At 40.5% G+C, this 21,703-nt stretch overlaps 2 protein-coding genes across 3 annotated transcripts in view; one reads left to right on the top strand and one right to left on the bottom strand.

Moving 5' to 3' along the window:
• The first annotated feature begins 1,194 nt into the window (after positions 1 to 1,194).
• On the top strand, positions 1,195 to 7,619 carry LOC143297952 (ASNSD1 upstream open reading frame protein-like). 2 transcript variants are annotated; one of them, XM_076610569.1, is made up of 4 exons: positions 1,195 to 1,333; positions 4,845 to 4,898; positions 5,726 to 5,798; positions 6,881 to 7,619. In XM_076610569.1, exons 1-4 carry the CDS (start codon positions 1,289 to 1,291, stop codon positions 6,982 to 6,984), a joined length of 276 nt encoding a protein of 91 aa, XP_076466684.1. In that variant the 5' UTR covers positions 1,195 to 1,288; the 3' UTR covers positions 6,985 to 7,619. The 2 variants fall into 2 exon arrangements, with proteins under 2 accessions (XP_076466684.1, XP_076466683.1); XM_076610568.1 differs by having other exon boundaries at positions 5,723 to 5,798.
• A 360-nt stretch (positions 7,620 to 7,979) lies between these two features.
• Positions 7,980 to 21,703, bottom strand: part of LOC143297779 (uncharacterized) — a 16,005-nt gene continuing 2,281 nt past the window's right edge. The window contains exons 4-11 of the mRNA XM_076610259.1: positions 21,614 to 21,675; positions 19,615 to 19,816; positions 18,560 to 18,649; positions 16,458 to 16,606; positions 12,344 to 12,438; positions 11,100 to 11,226; positions 9,880 to 10,008; positions 7,980 to 9,649 (exon numbers count right to left, since the gene is read on the bottom strand). Coding sequence (XP_076466374.1) covers positions 8,268 to 9,649; positions 9,880 to 10,008; positions 11,100 to 11,226; positions 12,344 to 12,438; positions 16,458 to 16,606; positions 18,560 to 18,649; positions 19,615 to 19,816; positions 21,614 to 21,675 — 2,236 coding nt within the window. The 3' untranslated portion in view covers positions 7,980 to 8,267. The remainder of the gene's footprint in view (positions 9,650 to 9,879; positions 10,009 to 11,099; positions 11,227 to 12,343; positions 12,439 to 16,457; positions 16,607 to 18,559; positions 18,650 to 19,614; positions 19,817 to 21,613; positions 21,676 to 21,703) is intronic.

Genomic DNA, 21,703 nt, shown 5'->3' with positions numbered 1-21,703 from the left:
ACCAAAATCAAGTCAAAATAATCAGTCCATCAGAAATAACTTTGTACATCTATTCGCTCGCATTGGATTGGAATTGATCCACAAATTAAAAATTCACTTCTCATATACCACACACACACACACTGGCTTATTAGCTTTTTTTTCTCTTCTTTTTTTTATATATTTTTTTGTTTTGTTTTTTTTTACTCAAAGTTTTAGAAAGACCAAAACATAAAAATAAATTAAAATGTCAGTCTTTCGGGGTTATTCATGTACAAGTCTACTAAGGAATCTTTCAAGGTTGAAATGGATATTACTTGGTTTGATTGTTAATGAAATGTCTCATCCATCTTGTGGAACATATTGGAATGTGGAGGTGTGAAGAAACTTGACTAAAAACAAATTTGTGTTGCCCTTTTCTTCCAAGTCAAACATGTCAATTCACATTGCCTTTTTTTACTTTCTTTCATTATTACAAAAGTCTAAGATGAAAAGATAACCTAACTTGTCTAATTTATCAGTTCACATGTATTTCATATATATGTGTATTTAGATGAATTATATATAAAAAGATAAATACAAGCACAATTTTTTTTCTTGATCATGTGGTTAATTAATCTCAGTACAATGATCTACAATATCATTGACTGGAAGGAGCACAAAGCTGGTGTGCATAAACTGGCATGACTTCGTCTAACAGTTTATGCTCACTTTAAAGCCAATCGATGGCTACCCCCACCTTCACAGTCCTCATGCACCTTTCTTGAAAATGAAGCAATCTTCCCCAACCCCTACCCCCCCCCTTAAAAAAACAACCAACATATGTAATGTTCACCAGCTGTAACCTATACAAATTTTGTATTCTGAGGGCCTGAGATGATCAAACTGGCTGTGTGGGTATGCATTGACATCTAGAATTTTAGAGCCCAAAGTGCATCAAGTATACTTCAGTTCAGTTGCTCAGCACACACACACACACACACACAGTTTCCATTTCTTCACCAAAAAGGCCTGGGGAGGGGGGGGGAGTGCCCTTTGCTTGCAGAGTGCTATTTTGAAAATAAAATTAAAAAGGAACACTCCCTTCCTGACCTATTGAGCGACAGCAGAATAAATCTATTCTCAGAGCCCACCCCACGAACTTTTTCTATTTACGTCCGCGGCCCCAGTTACGACCCGTCCGTGGTTACGGCCCCATTGCTTCACCGGAAGTGGGTTTCGCAAACAAGAACGATAACTTCCAGGTGACCAAACAAAAAACACCACCACTCGTTTTGAACAGGTTCCTCGGAGGATCTGTAGTTCCAAGATGCAGGGAGAAAGGGACGGGAAAAAGGCTGATATTAAAGTTAAGGTATGTGTAAGTTCATTAGATCGACAGTGTATAATTGTATGCAACTTCAGGACCAGTCACACACTGTCAGCGGTAGCAGTCACACGCACGCTTCCTTTGTTTTCAGCAGTTCAGCAAAACTCGCTCAGAATTCTAGTTATACCATTATTATGGTATCGTGGTTTGGTAAACACATAACTCTGAACATGATACACAGATTTACTCATTTGAGCTGGTTAGAATTACTGCTCGTGCTAAGCGGACATCTGAGCCACATATCAGTATTTGACAGTTGTTTTTTGTTTGTTTTTTTAAGTATCGTTTCCATCGGCATGTAACTTGAAAGAAACGTGGATGAGAAAATTGCTATTGTTTAAAACTTTTTTTTTTTTTTAAAGTACGATTCCATGTAACTTGAAAGAAACGTGGAAGAGAAAATTGCTAGCAAATGTAGCCATGCACATGAACTTAGACTACAGCATGCAATTGAAATTTGAGAATGACGTGGCCAGAATGCAAAATTGTTTGAATAATACATAAATGTAATATGAGGTATGCCATATAATTATAAGGTTGGCGCCTGTTGTCATGAATAATGTAAGCCATAGAAACGAATCTTAGTGACATAAACAGAAACGCCCTGCAGCATGATCTTATTTATGATCCAGTATGCTATCAATAAAGTATCATTAAGCCACCATGCTGGTATATTGTATCAAACTGAACAATGAACAGGCCTACACAGGCATCAAACATCTGATTCAAGTTCAAGTTCAAGCATGAGTTTGGCTCAGGCTATGTTCGACTTTCTTCTTTGTTTTCTTTTTTTTTCTTTTGTTTGTTTGTTTTGCTGTGCTAAGTACAATGATTTAAGAAAAAAAATCTTTGATATAGATAATAGAATGGCCTCTTCTGGGTTGAATTGATGCAGTGTATTTGTGCCCATTTTTCTGTTCCAGGGTTAAACAGAACTTTCATTTTTCTGACTTGCACTGTTTAGGTGATTTGTTGCTTTATTAGTTTTAGCCCAGATATTGTGGGCTCTGTGTTGTTCTTAAGGCTACAGCTTCACTCACTCAGAGTCAGACTGAATTATTTAATGTATAATAAATAGCTTTTTTAGATAAGAGGGAGGGTGTGCAGGCCTGCTTTCTTTGGTCACTTTTCATCACTTGCAGAGTGAGAAGTGGACAGCCCACCATCGTAATTAGCTTTTCTGGGTTTGCACTGCCTTTCTTCGGGCAACTTTTTGGTAGAGTTTGTTCACATCATTTAATTTGCACAGAATGAACCAAACAACAAAAAAACTATATGTCGTCAAAAAGGTCTTTAGAAATCAAGACATCTAGATCTTCAGCATTTTAAAAGAAAGCAACATGGTACGTTTATTATTATACACAGAAAAAAGTTACAGATTTCTCCGATCGAGATCTGGAGTAAACAAATCACAGAAAACAGATCAGATAATCAGATCAGATAATCTTTGCCTTGAAACAGAATATATATAGATATAATAAATCCCTATTGATAGTTGTCCAAAACTATTTTCCCTTCCCTTAACTTCACAAAGACATGTAAAAAATATGGGTGCTGTGGATAAAATGATGCTTCAAACTGATATTCGGTGGTCAAGTCTCTTCTAGTCGAAGCCAGATGAGGCTCTGTGTTTAATTTTAGATAGATCAATTCGAATACCTAATCATTTAATGGCAGAGATTTGACAAGAGACATGCTCAAAGTAAACATAGAAGATTAAAGCAAACAATTGGTGTAATGAGAAAACCAAATATAGCTTGTAAACTTGCTAAAATACTCACCAAAATTGTTCAGAATCCTTTTGTCAGAACAGTGATTTCCACAATGAAATTTTAGCTTTTCAGTGACAAAGAAAAAACAGCAACGAAAATCCAACGAAAGTGGGCCTGCACTCCCTCCCTATTTATCCCAACTGGTTTGAAAACATCCTGTATTGTATTCTAGCTAGCAAACTACTGCAATTGTATTATATCTACATAACCCATACTTATCTAAAGGGAAAATGAACAGACTAACAATTTGTGATAGTTTGAATTTTACTTAACACACTGGTAAGCAATGAATGAGTGAATCATGAATATGATAAAAACAAGTTTCACATACTTCCTGAATATATGTTATAGACTGTTAGTAAAAGCAGCTGAAATGTAGAAAATATATTAAATATGAAATGAAAAAGTAAATGTGTTACTGTATCTTATGTACACATTGAGTCCTGAATTATAATGTGAAGTTCTGGAATTCTGCACATTTTCAGCCCATCATTCAATTACCTTCTTTGCAAATGTTGAGAGAGTTGTCAGCAAATTGTTCCTTTCAGTTTTTTTATTTGTTTGTTTGTTGCTTTTTTCCCCAAAATAAGTAGAAATCACACACACACACACACACACACACACACACACACACACGTCCTTCACGTGCCACACCCACTCACCTCATGCCCCCTTTCAGACATCAACGAGGTTGGTACACGGAGCACAGCCCAGTATACAGCCCAGAATCAGCCTGCAAGTGTAATAATTATGATCCCCTTCTTTGATCAATGCCAGCGTGATTTTCAAAAAGTACACTTCTCCAGTGACTCGTGCAACACACACCACTCCACCCCCTTCATCTGACACCTTGCCTCCTCCCTGCCCTGATTAAGGGAACGGACCGGTTGTCTTTTAGGTCTACTCTAGGTCAGCCATAGAGCTATTCTTGGCCTCCTGTCCACTCTCTGTTTCCTTTTATTGCAAGATTTAGCTCTACAATAACTCCCACCCTCCACCCACTCTGCAAATCATCACTCTTACTTTCATTCATGTCAAGTGAACCATCTGACAAGATTTTTTTTAACCACAAGTTCAAAAGGCATCATCTTCAATGACTTGTAAAGTTGTGCAGCATCTTGGTCGATAAACTCACAAAGGGAATTTGCAATACGTTCTTGCTGCTGTTTCAAGTCACTAGCATCGTTTTCAGTTACTTTTAGTTTTAAAGCTTGTGCAGCATCTTGGGTGACAAAATCACAAAGGGTAATTGCAATAAGTTCTTGCTTCTGTTTCAAGTCACTAGAGCCAGTTTGTGTTTCATCGTCCAACATTTTGAAATTTTCTGAGAGGTGTACTGACAACAGTATCTAGAAATTACCATGTAGTGTGTGTTTGGCTGTTGCTCCTTGCGGATAATGAAAGTAGATATATTAAGCTTGCTGATTGGTGGGGTTTTTGTGGGGTTTTTTTGACACATCAACTTCAAAATGTAACTGTGAAAAATCCTGCATCAATGTGGACGTGTACGACATGGGGCTAATAGTGATGCATTTTTCATAATGTACATCATTGGGCACTGCAGAGTTTAAAAGTAATAATTTTAGGCCATTATCTTAGCATGGATAGAGAATGTCTGTTGTGATGTGTGCATGAATTGACAAGGAAACATTATTCAGTCCTGAAAATTTTTTTTGAGCAACTTGCTGATATGCTACATTAAAAGCTCCAGGTCTTGTTTTCAGATTAAAGAGCAAGAGGTTTTGCAGTATGAGCTGAGCAGCTTGCGACCAACGGCTGTGAGTTTGTTTGCATTTTGGATTTGCCACTCTCTCCATCCCCAAAGGCAGTATTATATTTTCTAGCAGTGGTTGGGATAGGTACCCTACTACCATACATTTCAGAAAAGTAGTAACAATTATGTTGATTTTTCGAAGTATTCGAGCAGCGCAGTACATATTCTTACTTGTGTGATCTGTAAGTATGCCTCTTCTCTCCTATTATTTTTGGAACAGTCGGTGATCATGTTGAGGCAACTCAGTTTTATGTGTCAGTTATGACTATTAAGAAATCTTTTAATATGCATGTTATGTTGTTTGTGATAATTAGATTTAAATACAGTCAGCAGTGTGCTTGAGAATTAAAAATAAAACAATACTGGCTCATGTTGTCAGCATTGCCAGTAGAATTATGTTAGCAGCAAAAGTCAGGACAGAAAAAAACCACTAAAATACTTTGATCTAAGGCATACAAGAATGTCTGTACATGCATGCATACACATACAAATATAAATATCATTTATGTGCAAAGGGGGGGCGCGGGTGGGGGGGGGATGGGGAAGAATCATACAGAAGATGCATGTGTATGAACTTATTAATATTATACTTTGTGGTTAAACATTTTCAATGCTTTATCCTGAAGTTTTTCTCACAACACTGTATGTAAAGTGTAATGTGTTGATGATTCTTCTTTATTATTATAAATAAATGTGATGTTTTAGACTGTTGCATTTGGAGTGGAGATGACCAAAAAAAAAAAAAAGAAAAAAAAAAGACTGTTTTGTGTTAAGCTGGACAGCAAAGATACAGTATTGTTGTTGACTCTATGATTATATTGTTTCCAGAAGGTGTACAAAAAGCAACAGAACAGCAACATTTTATTCCTATCTGGAATAGAACAAGAGATGCAGCAGGCTAAACGTAAGTCTTTGTTGTTGTTTTACTCAGTGGTTACAGGGAAGTTGTAGATGTTTGTAATGCTGACAATAACATTTTCATGATCATAAGATAATCATGCAATGACAGTAAATTCAGTTGATGCAAGTTACCATTGATGTTCTTCTAAATTCTCAAAAGTACAAAGTGGAACTCTGTTTCACATAATACCAATTTTGAACAGCAGACAGCTTGGTTTGGAGGGTAGGATGTCATTTTAATCTTTAACTCTATTCTGTCACCACATTCCTTGAAAAGTTGTTTAATGTTTGTTTTTTGTTGTTGTTTGTTTGGTTGTGGGTTGTTTTTGGGTTGTTTTTTTTGTGTGTGTGTATTTTCTTTATTAAGTCTGACACTGCCAGCATTAACTCTCTCCATACGAACGGCGAAAGAGACAACGTTAACAGCGTTTCACCCCAATTACCATCATCAAAATATTGCAAGCGGAAGGTTCTTATACTGAAGAGGTGAATGTTGACAAAGAATACCACAGTTCTGACGATGGAAGCTAAAGGTTGGGTCATTCAGACACCCACTGGACATCCGAGGGGTCTGTGTAGAGGAGAAGAGAGGACTGGTGGTACTGAGTGAGTTAAAGTGTTTATTTTTGTGTGTGTACTGACCCATCTTCTGTGCGTTATCAATGGCAATACTCTCACGTTCCACATCCCAAACCTCTAGACAGTGTCTCACCACTACATAAATCCCATACTGTTGACGATTATTACTTACATGCAGAGCCTGACTGAGTGAGCCCCTCCTCATTTTTATGAAGTTATGTCTTAATCTCATTGTTGTTTACATTGTCTGATGTACAACCAATGGAATCCAGCACTGGAACAGGTCATGGTTTGGGTCATTTGCAGACTCAAAATATTTGTACTGCCCCATCATGTGATACCATCCAGCAGGCCATAACTTTGATGGGTGTGATAGTAGTGTTCCTCATGTTTTGATCCCCTCATTATCAGTCTGAGAAAACTCTTTCTGTCAGTGGATAGGCATTTTCTTTCAGACGCATCACACACTTGACCCAGATTACATGTGTGTGTGTGTTTGTATTGCAGAGAACATGGAGAATCTGGTGAAGGAGTACCAGGAGCTGGAAGCTACATCCAGTGGAGAGGACAGAGAATGTGAAGGAGAGAGGGACACACCCAGCACATCCTGACAGGGAATTCATCACATTGGCAGCAAATGAATATTCCTTCCCTTCCCAACCTCACCCTACTCTCCTCTCTTCTTCTTTACTTGGATGATGCACATATTTGCTTGAAGAAACAAATAATGTGCGATGTGGGCATGCTTGATATGTATGTCACAAAAGAGAGAGGAGAGGAGAGGGGAGGGGGATAATAGAGATGTGTGTGTGTGTGTGTGTTTGTATGCGTTCATGTCTTTTCCTCTCTGAATGAAAAAACAAAAGGTGTTTGTGTGTGGCTTTGTGTCACAGAGGACAAGGGAAAAATGCAGAATTCCTTTTACATTATGAATGAGGATCTACAATGCTACAATGAGTGTGTGTGCTTTTACAGGTGTGGAAGGAATGAAAACCACAAAGTGAATGTTACTTACAAGTGAAAATGGAAATTGTGCATTATATCAGTTGTGTGGATGAGGATCTGCATGTTTAATTAAGCTGTCTTGATGTGCAAAGTAGGTATTGATGGAATGGTAGTTTAAAAATGAAGATTATTTATATTACAATGGGGCGGAAAAGACTTGTTTCATCTATCAACGATTTTTTGATACTGCATCATGTTCTGCTAAGCTAGATTCTGTTCAGAGAATTAAATATATCGTCTCTCAGAACAACTTTGTTTGATTTTTGTTCTGTCAACTGGTGGTGGTGTCCATGTTTCTATGTGCATGTGTGTGTGTGTATGCGTAGATTCATGAGAATGTGGAAACTTATTGGTTGATTTCATCAATTGTTTGTTACAAATGGCAAAAACATTCACAATGCAATGAAGTGCTGTTTCAGTACAGAAGAAAAAATACTAAGCAGAAATTATTCTATCAACTGACTTTGAAATATGGAATTGTATATTCACTGGCTGTCATAAAATGAACATGACAGAAAAATGTTATTTCATTCCAGAACTTTCTCTCATGGCACTCAGGATATACTATTACTTTTCACAGCACATGATGAATGCAGTTGCTTTCTTGCTTTTAATTGCACATAATTTATGCATAACACACTTCTTCAAAAAAAAAACTTTCAGTTCATGCAGCAACTACTGTCATGAAATACAGAGTGAAGGAATAAATACAACTGGTTTCAAACACATGACAGAACGGCTGGAACCAGTTTCCATACACAGTCTTGTTCATTCATCAATGTCAAAACAAACTGATTTCAAGATCATTTACAAAATGGACTCGGTGAAGACCAAGTGCAGTAATCAACATACACACACATCAAATCATGATTGAACACCTTCTCTGGCTTTACTTGTTCCCTCGCACTTCTCTCATGAACTTGGCAAACTCCTCATCACCTTCGTCATCCTGCTGTGCAGCTGAAACCTTTTCCTTCTCCGTCGCCTTCCCACTGCAGCCTGTCCCTCCTCCCTCCCACAAATCACCATCATCAGGTCTAGCATACAGCACTGGAGCGCTGGAGTACTGCGTCTTCTTCCTGGCCTCTTCGTACTGTTCCTCGGCGCGCTGTGCCGCAGCCTCCTTGGCAGCCATAAAACTCCCTGGCTGGTAGCTGGTCGCTGTCACCGTCGCGGGCTGCAGGAAGTCCGGAACACCAAAAATCACTCCCTCCGTCTGGGCGGCCGGTTTGGTGGTTTGGGCAGCCGGCTTGGTGGTTTCGGCAGCTTGCTTGGTGGTTTCACCCTCAGATGTGGCTGCTGTTGGTGCTTCCTCAGGGACGGACGTTGCAGGGGAGGACAGAGAGCTGGCACCAGAGCTGAAAATCCCTGGTGTGTAGGACACGGGCTGGATGTTGGTGAGGGGGTCAGCGGACGTCTGCACCATGTAACCTAGCAGATCCTCCTCGGACACTTCCCTGTTCTGCATGAAGCGTTTGTCCACCATGCTCACCTTGGGCACAGCAGCAGGTTTAGGGGCCGGGGGGGTCACCACAGGGGTGGTGGGCAGGGCATGGAGAAGGCCTTGCTGGGAGGGGTACATGAACTGTGTCCCTGAACCTGCACCTTGTGCACTGGGGATGGAGGATGACGCCGGGAAGGACTGCGGTGGAGGGATCGTGTCTGTCTGCTGACCTAAGACATGTGGTAGCGCCACAGGAAAGCCAGGGGGAGGTAAGGACATGTCTGGCAGTGGAGCACCATACATCTCCTGCTGTGGCGGACCTGCTGGGTTGGACGACAGAGGCTGAGCATAGCCCCCACCTGGTACTGCTGACTGCTGTCTAACCATCTCACCTGTTTCATGGTCCCTAAAGGTGACACCTGCCACCTGCCTCTGTTCCTCCTCCACTGAACCATGTGCACTACCTGCCACTGTGTCCATCTGAGGCAACGGTATCGATGCTACACTGACCCCTGCATCACTGTCTGCGTGTTTTGTGTCTTTGTCAACACTTCCCTGTGTGTCAGGCGATGCCCCGAACGACTGCCGAATCTGTTTCAACACTGCTTCGGTGTTGCTGGGGAGAGACGATGAGGGTGTTGTCAGCTGCCCACGTCCAGCGACGCTCTGGGGAACGATGTTTCTGAGAGAATCACTCTGTTCTCTGGGCTTGGCACCTGAAGGGGCTGTCTTCTTCTGGTCAAAGTAGAACTGTGGGGGAGCAAATTCACTCTCACGCTCACTGCGTTTCTGATCCATGTAGTGCTTGGCAGTCCATTCTGGCAATTCTGAATGAGAAAATAATGTATACTTCATTTTTGTTGGGTTTTTTTTTTTTTGGCATCAAATTTTTCACAAAAATATATAACAAAAATCTTATAATCCTGTCAACTTCTGACATGCGAAGCTTGCTGAGCAGCTTTGCTGCCCAATAAGGCAGAGCAACAAAACTGAAAATAAAACTGCACAAATCAAAAAGACAACAACAACAACAACAAAACCAAAAGATGCCACATACTTTCCTTGCCGATGTCCCACTCCCGCACAGGGGCAGAGCGTCGCCAGCTGTCGTCACGGGTCAATGGTTCCGCTTCCTGCACCGCTGCCTGAGGGGCCGGATCTTCAGCAGCCTTCTGCTCCTCCTCCTCTGTTCACCACAACATGCGTAATGTCAGTTTAGAATTCTGATCTTTTACTGCTGATGCTGGTTATCAGTTCTATCTTGATTCCAAGTAAGTATCTTCTCTCTTAAAGAAAAAAAAAAAAAAAAAAGCAGCAGCAAAACAATGAATTACTCCTCTTTTATGAAGTACTGGTAAAAAGACCCACTGCCTCCTATCCTCAGTATGGCAAGATACATGAAAAACCCTAAGCAACCTGTCACTTCTCATTTCTTCTTTTTTTTTTCTTTTTCAAGAAACCATTCTTCTTCTGCGTTCGTGGGCTGCAACTCCCACGTTCACTCGTATGTACACGAGTGGGCTTTTACGTGTATGACCATTTTTACCTGCCATGCAGGCAGCCATACTCCGCTTCTGGGGGTGTGCATTCTGGGTATGTTCTTGGTTTCCATAACCCAATGAATGCTGACATGGATTACAGGATCTTAAACATGATCTTCTGCTTGCATATACACACGAAGAGGGTTCAGGTACTAGCAGGTCTGAACATACGTTGACCTGGGAGATCTTAAAAAATCTCCACCCTTTACCCACCAGGCGCCATCACTGTAATCCGAACCCAGGACCCTCAGATTGAAAGTCCAATGCTTTAAACACTCGGATATTGCGCCCGTCCCAAGGAACCATTCAAAACAACACTGTTCCCATGCACAATTTCTGATGCTTTTTTTTTTCCATGTAAAATTGTGTCTCAGTAATTCAGCTCAGCTAAGAACCACTCTGATGAGCATGTTCAGTTCTGAGACAGACACTTTCCACATTCTCCAAATCTCAAACCATACTCACTATACATGTTTGATCAAGCTCACAATAAAGTCAGATGTTGAACATTATGAATACTGTCAAAGCACTGAAAGACTTTAGTTGCTCCTGCTGCTGTTTTTTAATCAAAACATTTATTTTTTTAATGAAAATAATGTTTTCAAAGTTATCTTTTTTTCAAAGTCCAAATGAAAATAAAAAAATAAAACCTTTCTTTTTAAAAAAAAATTCAAAACAATGTTTTGAAAGTTATCTTTTTTCAAAGTCCAAATAAAAATAAGACAGAAAACTGTACCCTTGTCGTCCACTCCCAGACTACCGTCTTTCATTTTGCGTCGATGCTTCACTTTGGCCAGGCGAGCTTCCAGTGCCGCTTTCCGTTTCTCTTTGATTCGTTCACTTCGCTGACGGCTGTCCACTGTCTGTGCCACAAAGACAGATGGTCTTCATCCTCAAGCTATGCCCTTGTGCAAGGATGTAATCTAGTTTCAATACCATTACATACTATTCAATATCATCCAAAGTATATGTATATATATTATTTGATATTTCTTTCAATGTTAGATATTATTTAAGATTATCTAAAGGATATATATATTATTTGATATTATGCAAAGTAACTGAAAAAATCAAGTACTGAAAGAAGATTTGTGAAGAAAGCCAGTTAAACTGAAGGTAAAATAATATCGTTCCAGAACAGTACTGGTTGAAGTTTACAATGCAGGAGAAATCATGTCGCATGGATGTTGACAGGTGACGCAGCTTCCCTCCACATTGTGCACAGTAAATGTGGGCCAACAGTGTAGATTTTTCTCCAAAACTTCATGTTCTGTGTCCGTTCTCTCATACTGCCAGTGCCAGGTGCAGTAACCACCAATCTCATACTGTGATCATCCCAGAGGCAATTGTCTGCCAGGCAAAAGTGAGAAGTCTACCAGGAGTTATCAATACATTACAATACAATGTTTGGCTGCCATGAAGTCGCCTGTCAGAAGAGACTCTAATGTTGCCGTTGAATCATGTCAGTTTTGATTCAACCTGTGCAGGAAGCGACATACAAAGCCCCACTGGATATGACAAAATTATTTCCTTGTGTGATAGGACTGACTTGACGTTCTCTCTGGTTGAGAGAGTCAAACATCACCATGTTTACAAGGACAAAAACCAAACAGTGCAAAACTTGAGGCAAGGCGCAGTCCAACTCTTCCATAACACTCTTTCTTATTTTACATAATAATACTCCTGACATGAATTCTTCAACCCTTCACACCAGTCATCTACCAGATAGAACAAAGATCCAACACACACGCACACACTCTCTCTCACACATAAGCATACACTCTCAAACACACTCTCTCTCTCACACACACACACTTATACACACACTCTCACGCACACTCTTTCTCACTCGCTCTCTCTCTCTTACATACACACACACACACACCTCCCTACTATAACAAACGCAGATTAACACTAACAGCCCTCCTGAGCTACTTTCTGTTCAGTAAATAAAGTGTACAGCTTTCTTCCAGGCATTACCTGTTCTCGCAGTTTGTTCAGCATCTCCATCTGCTCATCCCTCAAGTTGCTGTCTTTGGAAAACTGGTAGAATCCAGTGCCATGGGAACGGATTTCTGCACAGACACACATACAGTGATACACTTACACTGAACACGAGAGTGATTTAAAAGCTCTCTCTCACACACACACACACACACACACACACACACACACACACACACATACAGAGAATGCAACTGATAAAGAAGACTCCTTAATTAAGCGCTTTCCTCCTTGCATTTGTGGGCAGACAAAGCACTCTTCAGTTTAATGACAGTTCGTACACATGAATACACAAGTGACAAATGTAAAACAAAGTAAATCAACTCATTCTACTCCAGGCATGAATTAACTCGTACCATGATTTATTGATTACTTCCCCCGTGGACCAGGTACTAGTTTTCTTGTACCAACACACTATTCCAATTTCGTTTATTCTTGCTTGGTACAGTTCACATTTTAAACTGAGCCATTTATGGCTTCTGGAAGCTTGAAAACCAAGCTTTGCTTGACCAATTAAATCAACAATGCTCCATCTATTGTCACTGCTTTAGTAAACAACCCTACTTTTTACTACAGTGGTTTCATGAAGTGCTGGTGCAGGGGAGATGTAGCAGGCATGTAGCTGTGGAGTGGAATGAAAGCAACAACAACAACAACAACAACAACAAAAAGCTTGTGTAAGACAGAACAAACCTATAGAGATGCCAACCCCTGTCAAGTATTTGTAGGAACAATCAGGAAATTTGGTGGGAAAAAACATTTTGAATTTGGTAGGAACACCGACTCCAAGCCACATCAGCTTGTTCCTTCCTTGCACTCCATAGCTTAATCCACCAGGCACAGACGCTGTTTGACCAAGACGCAACCTGATTTAACCACGTTCTCTCTTGTTCAGGCAAACGATTAAGCAAATCGGTCCACTCAATGCTGTTTCAATGTAAACAAGCACGCGATTAGCTGAGTATCATCACGTGACACCAAGGTTAGTAGTGACTGCCCTGGCCTCGTAATCAATAGGTCTAGAGTGTCTGGGGTAATGTTACGACAGGAAAGCATGTGACTATGCTATGCAGTTGAAATAAACTTGCTGTAACAATTCTGACGTTGGTGTAATGTCGGAACAAACTGTGATCAAGAGTAACAAAATACGGCGAAATCTTAAGTTGGTATCTCTGAGCCTACATGACATCCAGTCAGCTGTTGGTCACAGAATGAATAACAGCAGAAAAGTTCAGTTTTGAACAGAGCAAATCCTGTTGATTGTTTGAGCTATGATTAGGCTTAGGGGGCATCTTAGTACTGCTTCAGCCAAAAAATGAAATAGGCTAACAAACAAACTGCCTGTCACAACTTGCAGTTTGATGTGGCCGGTATATGACAACAAAATATTATGTCATGACATCACATTTTTGGGTTGATGTCATGATAGTCTTGCCTGCTTGTGAAGGGAAGATTTATTGTATGGTTTGGCTATGTTACTGTAGTTTGGCCTGAACCTAACTGTAAAGAAAGACTAGTGGCATACATGCTTAAGCCACCGAGGTGAATATGTGTTCACAAACTGGTGTATTGTGAAGAGCACCAAACTTATGTCATTCCACTCTGGGTGCAGAGTCCTGTAGCTCACAGGAGGACCTGGTGGGTAGATCAATCTTGGGGTCTTAACTCATTCTACTCCAGGTACAAGATAACTCTCTGTGGACCAGGTACAAGTATTCTCTTACCGACACACTATTCTAATTTCATTCATTCTTGCTTGGTACAGTTTGCATTCTAAACTTGACTGTTTACTGATTCCGGAAGTGAGAAAACGAAGCTTTGTTTGGCCGATTAAAACAACAATTTTCCATCAATTTTCACTGTTTTAGTGAACCACCCTGTTTTTTCTGCATGGTTTCATGTAGTGCTGGTCCAGGGTAGCGAAGGTAAGTCCTGGATGTTGGGACTGTCCAGCTTTCTGGAAAACTGATGTTGCATTAACCCTTTGAGCCCTGACCACCACTTTACCTGTGGTGGGGTGGGGTGGCATAATGCCTGGCCACCAGTTGAGCGGTGCGTAAACACTTGTGTCGTATTTTGCTATTGGTTGACTTATATTGAAGAGCCAATCAGAAAAACCGTAATATTCTGACGTCAGCGAACGAAGTACCAACATTGCCGCGCCTTTTCACTGTGTTTTGTGCATGTGCTTTGGATAAAAAAGATCGATTTCTACCATGAAGCGTGCAGAGTCTCAACCTGACACGCCTCCTTTGATCAACTGATTAGGCATGCTCAGATTCATTTTCAACATCACTATCTGTAGCAAAATCATCCGATTTGAATTTCATCTCACTATCAGAGTAATCATTGTCATACTCTACTTCCGATAAATCATCAAGCATATAATTACTTGCTGCATTGTGTACAGTTGTTTTGTCGCACGTTTTGTCCCTGATTTCTGCCCCGACGGGCCAAGTTGAGACTCTGCACGCTTCAAGTGTTTACCGGTGGCTGGGCATTATGTCATTTTTCTCTGCCACCGGTAAAGCGGTGGTCAGGGCTAAAAGGGTTTAATACCAATTATTTGCAAATTTTGGCTCAGGAGCTCAGGCAGAAGGGTTAAAATTGCTCAGGAACTCAGGGCTCAAAGGGTTAATGGCAAGTTCAGTGTTCTCCTCGAGTTTGATCATGTTAAATTCATTGCAATCGTTTCTTCTGAATTTTACAATTTTTTTTAATTTTCCCTCCATAATTTACTTTTGAGAACAATGGTTAAGGTAAGGGATTCGACAAAGTTAAAGTACATGTATATAAGTGCTCCTTTATTTTCTATTTTCACCAGTTAAATTAAGTTGGGTTCTGGGGATGTTACACAATCCTCAGCGCCTGTTTTGGGAAAAATTTATTCAGCTGATCAGTTGGCCCACAAGTAGTACTTGGATGTATGGGATGACAATCACTCAAGGAAACCAATGTAATTTTACATGTGAAGATAATGAAAACTGTTAAAGCCTAACTTGAATGTGTAAAGGAGAATGGAACATTAACTTTGTGATTGTGTCTCCTAAGTGTCACAGCTGACATGATTTATCCCTAGAGGTGAAATGTGGACATGTTTGTTTATTTTTCTTTGATTTATTTGATAATAAGAAGGGAGTGTATCTATCTAGCCCTGTTGTTTGCCCTTGGGTTGGAGCGAAGTCTGACTGCGAGTGTTGTGTGCAAGGCTACCTGCAATGTGAGCTTGAGTTGAGTGAATGCGGCCGTGTGACAATTCATAATGAAATGCCTGCATGGCACCAGGAACTGATCTCTACTTCTTCTTCTTCTTCTTCGTTCGTGGACTGCAACTCCCACGTTCACTCGTATGCACATGAGTGGGCTTTTACGTGTATGACCGTTTTTACCCCGCCATGTAGGCAGCCATACTCTGCTTTCGGGGGTGTGCATGCTGGGTATGTTCTTGTTTCCATAACCCACCGAACGCTGACACGGATTACAGGATCTTTAACGTGCGTATCTGATCTTCTGCTTGCATATACACATGAAGGGGGTTCAGGCACTAGCAGGTCTGCACGTGTTGACCTGGGAGATCGTAAAAATCTCCACCCTTTACCCACCAGGTGCCATCACCGTGATTCGAACCCGGGACCCTCAGATTGAAAGTCCAACGCTTTAACCACTCGACTATTGCGCCCATCCACTGATCTCTACATATCTGCACAAATTTCAGTGAGCGCACAGTAAAATATAAATGTTTCAAAGTCCAAAGTGCTTAGTTCAAATGAAAAAAAAAACAACCAACCAAACAAACAAACCATCTGCAGCAATTCAAAGTCAAACCTAAAAACAGCTAATTCATATTCAAACATCTGAAGCGATCCAAATTCAAATATCTGGAATGATTAAAACTTGAATCTTGAATTAAAAAAACAACAACAAAAAAACCTGGGCCAAACTGAATTTTAATATCTGTGAGTCTCTGACAGTCAGTTCAAACAAGTGCCATTCTTTGATGGAAAGATTTCATTTTTATACATCTCCAGTTCCATGAAAGAAAGGTTCCCCACCAGCTGACCAGTCTCACAGACTTGCTACATCTACTCACCATCGTACTGAACATTGGCGTAATGCACAGGACCGTTCACTGATTCCTCCGCCTCTTTCTCCCACTGCTGTCGACGGAGTTCTCTTTTCATGTCAGCTGACATCAGAGTTGCTCCCTCCTTCAGCTTGAGTCCACCGTCCCCTGGAGGTCTGTATTTGGGACATAATTATCACTGGGTTGTATGCAACCACAGGTCATATTATCATTGTAATTATTATTATTATCATTATCATTATTATTGTTGTTATCATCATCATCATTATTATTAACATTATCATTAATATTATCATTATTATCACTAATACTTATACACTAGCATTCTTTGGTCACAGACTAAACACTAGGTGCTTTCCAAACAAAAAGTCATTTGCACAACAGGCTGCCTACCTGGGTAGAGCCTACCAGCAAGCGGACTCTTAAGGTATAATCATGAGCAGGAAGAGCTATCACTGATTTCAGCACAGGCCCTGACCAGCACCATGGGTTTGTACAGAGGTCAGGCATCAGGCTCTCCACTCCCCTCACCCACTTCATCACTGTTTTTCATTGGATTTTTTTTTTTTTTTTTTTTTTAAGATGTGTAGCCAATATGGATCAGACCACATGCTTTGCATCACATAAAAACAAAAACTAAAAAGGACTTCATATCTATTCTTCTTTAATGGCATCATGATTATCTATCTTCAGTGGAGGTCTAATAATTCAAAATACATGAGAAAAAAAAAAAGGTGGCAGGATGGTTAAGACGCTTATCTGCCAACACTGTGTCCATGACCATATGGGTTCAAATCCTGGTCTCACCGGAGATTAGAAAAGAGAGATAAACCACTCGCGGCAGGCCCCTTCTTACTGTCTATAACAGTGCTGAAGCCGTTTTGGGGCACACACGCAGTGCGGAAGGGTGGGGGTAAATCACCCTCTCCTTCCCCACCCGAAGGAAACTAGTCGGTTCTGACGGTTCAGCTGCAGTAAAGCGAAAGTTAAGTTATGCCTGGAATTTCCCACGTGTAGTAAGATTCGCTGTATACAATGAAAACCGATTCATTTTTGCTTGGTTTTTAGCACGTTTGCATCTGCTTGAATGTAGATAATATAAAAAGAAAATAAAGCAGCTCCCCCCACCACCAACTCCCCCCCCCCCCTGCCCCCCCCAGCGCAATGTTGCACATGAGAGAGACAGTTGTAAATTATTGAACTGCGTTTTCGTAACGCTACTTTTTCTTCACACTTTCTGGTTTACATCACCATTTCTTCAACAAATATATATATATATATATATATATATATATATATATATATCAAAACATAAAACACATATTCAGCTCTGTCTCTCTTCTAACATCTGTCTATACATACATACATACATACATACATACATGAATACATACATACATAATTTCATATAGATATATCAGTATGTAAATCTAAATCTATCTATATGTACATAATCATATATATAATTCTCGCGGCGCAGGCTGCCTGGCTTCAGCAATTTCTGCAAGTGGTTTATCTCTCTTTTCTAATCTCCGGTCTCACCCTTTCTCCAAACTCTGACTGGAAAATCCAAACGAGCATCTAGTTTCCGGATGAGATGATAAACTGAGGTCCTGTGTACAACACACACTCAACGCAGTGAAAAAGAACCCATGGCAACACAAGTGTTGTCCTCGGGCAATATTCTTTGGAAGAAATCCACTCTGATAGATACAAAAACACATAAGCATGCACTCAAAGCCTAACTAAGCGTGAAGGGTTAAGCAGCTGTCAGGCATCTACCTAACCGACGTGGAGTAGAACATTACACACACACACACACACACACACATATATATATTCATCCTTTATAAACACATTCATAAACATTAAACATTTGTATTGGTACTTTCAAATTTTCGCCCATACACACACAAAACCAGGAATAATTCCCTTCTGTGCTAAAAAAAAAAAAATCCAACAGTGATATCGAAAAAATAATGACGAGACCAATACTGTTTGTAATAAATGCTTAGGCTTATGAAGATCTTGTGAAGTGGTGAAAAATCTTTTAACAAGAATAAATTCATTAAAAAATCCTAAAATCACATGCTTAAAACCTGGCACACCTTCCAAGCGGACGTTCCTGTTTTTCCAGGTGTGGCAAATCCTTCCTCATGCACCTTCGTGATCGACCAAATGTATCCACGTAATCCACCCTGCAATCATATTGTAGCAGGTGTATCTGACATCATTAGTTCTCCTGCTCATGATAACACTCGGGTACACGAAAATCAAAACAATATTTTTCTCCTGTTCATGATTGTTTGAGTTTGACAAATGCAGCAGTTTCATGCTGTGTAACTAATTTGTGTTAGTGTGTGTGTGTGTGTGTGTGTGTGTGTGTGTGTGTTCATACATGTGTGTGTAGTTATTTCAACTGCGTGACAAATTTATATCACAGTGTGTGTGTGTGTGTGTGTGTGTGTGTGTGTGTGTGTGTGTGTGTGTGTGTGTTAGAGAGAGACCATGTGTATGCGCGCAACCATTTGTTTTTTGTTGTTGTTTTAAACATGCATCCATTTGTAACTGTGGCGACCGGTGCAATAGCCAAGTGGTTAAAGCGTTGGACTTTCAATCCGAGGGTCTCAGGTTGGAATCTTGGTAACGGCGCCAGATCGGTAAAGGGTGGTTATTTTTCCAATCTCCCAGGTCAACATATGTGCAGACCTGCTTGTGCCTGAACCTCCTTCATGTGTATACGCAAGCAGAAGATCAATTAAAGATCATGTAATCCATGTCAGCATTCGGTGGGTTATGGAAACAAGAACATACCCAGCATGCACACCCCCAAAAATGGAGTATGGCTGCCTACATGGCAGGGTAAAAACAGTCATACACATAAAAGTCCACTCACGTATATACGAGTGAATGTGGGAGTTGCAGCCCATAAACAAACAAGTATCTGTGGCAGGTCGGAAATGTATATGCATGTGTGTCTGTATGTGTCATGAGTGTGTTTGTTTCAGTGACTGAGGCGGCATTCTTATTTTCTATTCACCTGGATTTTGGGCAACACTATTTTTTGTTGGTGTTTTTGGCATGTTTCTTTTTTAGTGTTATGTATATATATATATATATCTTGATATGATCTATGCATTATTTCAGAAATACTCATTCTCACCACTCCTCTTCAGGGCTGGCAGGGAAAGGTACTGGTTCGTTGTTGGACAGGTCATCATCACCATCGTCCAGATCCCCATGACCGGCACTGTCGTCCACCTCTTTCGACACTCCAGTCCTGCCCTCCTCTCGGCGCTGTTCGGAAATCCTGTCCACGGCTTTCCTCTGGAAGTCCACAAGGAAGCCCTCACTTCCATCCTCATCTGTCAACAGCACAAAGGGTTGTATATACGATTAGTGTGTTGGGTGTGAACCACGACATGCAAGTATAATACTGATTTTTTTTTTTTTTTTCCAAATGTACATTGTCGTATTATGTTGTTGTCTCGGACATGTGTCGTTAGGTTGCCTAGGAGTCGATCACTATCCCGGGCTGAATACAGACATCTATTTGCTGATTGGCTAATAATGTAAACCATTATTCTACATACACTGGTATTGTGCCTTTCTCTCTGAGCGCTCTGAGAGCTCATGGCACTCTGCGTGAAACGGAAAGTAATGTATTACATGACTGAACCACTCACAATCACTCTCTTTCTCTCAAACCACTCATAATCACTCTCATTCTCTCAAACCACTCACGATCACTCTCTTTCTCTCAAACCACTCATAATCACTCTCATTCTCTCAAACCACTCATAATCACTCTCATTCTCTCAAACCACTCACGATCACTCTTTTTCTCAAACCACTCACAATCACTCTCATTCTCTCAAACCACTCATAATCACTCTCATTCTCTCAAACCACTCACAATCACTCTCATTCTCTCAAACCACTCACAATCACTCTCTTTCTCTCAAACCACTCATAATCACTCTCATTCTCTCAAACCACTCACAATCACTCTCATTCTCTCAAACCACTCATAATCACTCTCATTCTCTCAAACCACTCATAATCACTCTCATTCTCTCAAACCACTCACAATCACTCTCTTTCTCTCAAACCACTCATAATCACTCTCATTCTCTCAAACCACTCATAATCACTCTCTTTCTCTCAAACCACTCATGATCACTCTCTTTCTCTCAAACCACTCACAATCACTCTCATTCTCTCAAACCACTCATGATCACTCTCATTCTCTCAAACCACTCATAATCACTCTCATTCTCTCAAACCACTCATAATCACTCTCATTCTCTCAAACCACTCACGATCACTCTTTTTCTCAAACCACTCATAATCACTCTCATTCTCTCAAACCACTCACAATCACTCTCATTCTCTCAAACCACTCACAATCACTCTCTTTCTCTCAAACCACTCACGATCACTCTTTTTCTCAAACCACTCATAATCACTCTCATTCTCTCAAACCACTCACAATCACTCTCATTCTCTCAAACCACTCACAATCACTCTCTTTCTCTCAAACCACTCACGATCACTCTCTTTCTCTCAAACCACTCACGATCACTCTCTTTCTCTCAAACCACTCACGATCACTCTCTTTCTCTCAAACCACTCACGATCACTCTCTTTCTCTCCAACCCCCCCCCCCCCCCCCCCCCCCCCACCACCACCACCCCCCTATCCCCCTGCCCCACTTTCTTATTCCTTGTTATTTCTTTTTTTATTTTGCTGATAATGGAGGAGGTAGAACGAAGGTGTTTTCCCTGACTTTTTTAATTTTGAATATTACCCACTGATTTTGTGGTGAACAGGTCAAATGATCCATGTGCTGAATCAAACCTTCACCCTGTGGTTGTATAAAATGGTTACTTTTATGGACACTCAAAACTGGTGAAAAAAAAAAACTTTCATGCCCAACCGAAAAAAAAAACTCTTATCACTGAAACCTGGTGGCTCAATACTGAAACATGGATTATTCATAATTGAAAACAAGAAAAGAAAAAAAAAATCATCATATGCCCCTTTCACAAGAACAGTAAACCTACCATTCAACATGCAAAAGTGAACTCTTAGTCTTGCCAGGTGAAAACCACTCCATGTACAGTTAAATTTGTGTGAAGAAAAAAAAATTGAAACCTTACCAGGTATGCCTGATGCAGAAGCAATCTGGTCATAGATCTTTGATTTTGCCTCCAGAGCTCTCCTTTAGTACAAAACACATAAAGAACTTC

The sequence above is a fragment of the Babylonia areolata genome, chromosome 23 (assembly GCF_041734735.1).
Source record: "Babylonia areolata isolate BAREFJ2019XMU chromosome 23, ASM4173473v1, whole genome shotgun sequence".
NCBI lineage: Eukaryota > Metazoa > Mollusca > Gastropoda > Neogastropoda > Buccinidae > Babylonia > Babylonia areolata.
Note: the sequence above shows the minus strand (reverse complement) of the source record. Positions and strands in the feature narration are given on the sequence as shown.

Bases quoted from the DNA above. Each gene is read 5' to 3' on its own strand.
- LOC143297952 (XM_076610568.1), top strand. From the start codon at position 1,289: ATGCAGGGAGAAAGGGACGGGAAAAAGGCTGATATTAAAGTTAAG. The intron at 1,334-4,844 runs GTATGTGTAAGT...TCTTGTTTTCAG, and splicing joins AGGCTGATATTAAAGTTAAG to ATTAAAGAGCAAGAGGTTTT. The intron at 4,899-5,722 runs GTGAGTTTGTTT...TATTGTTTCCAG, and splicing joins GCAGCTTGCGACCAACGGCT to AAGGTGTACAAAAAGCAACA.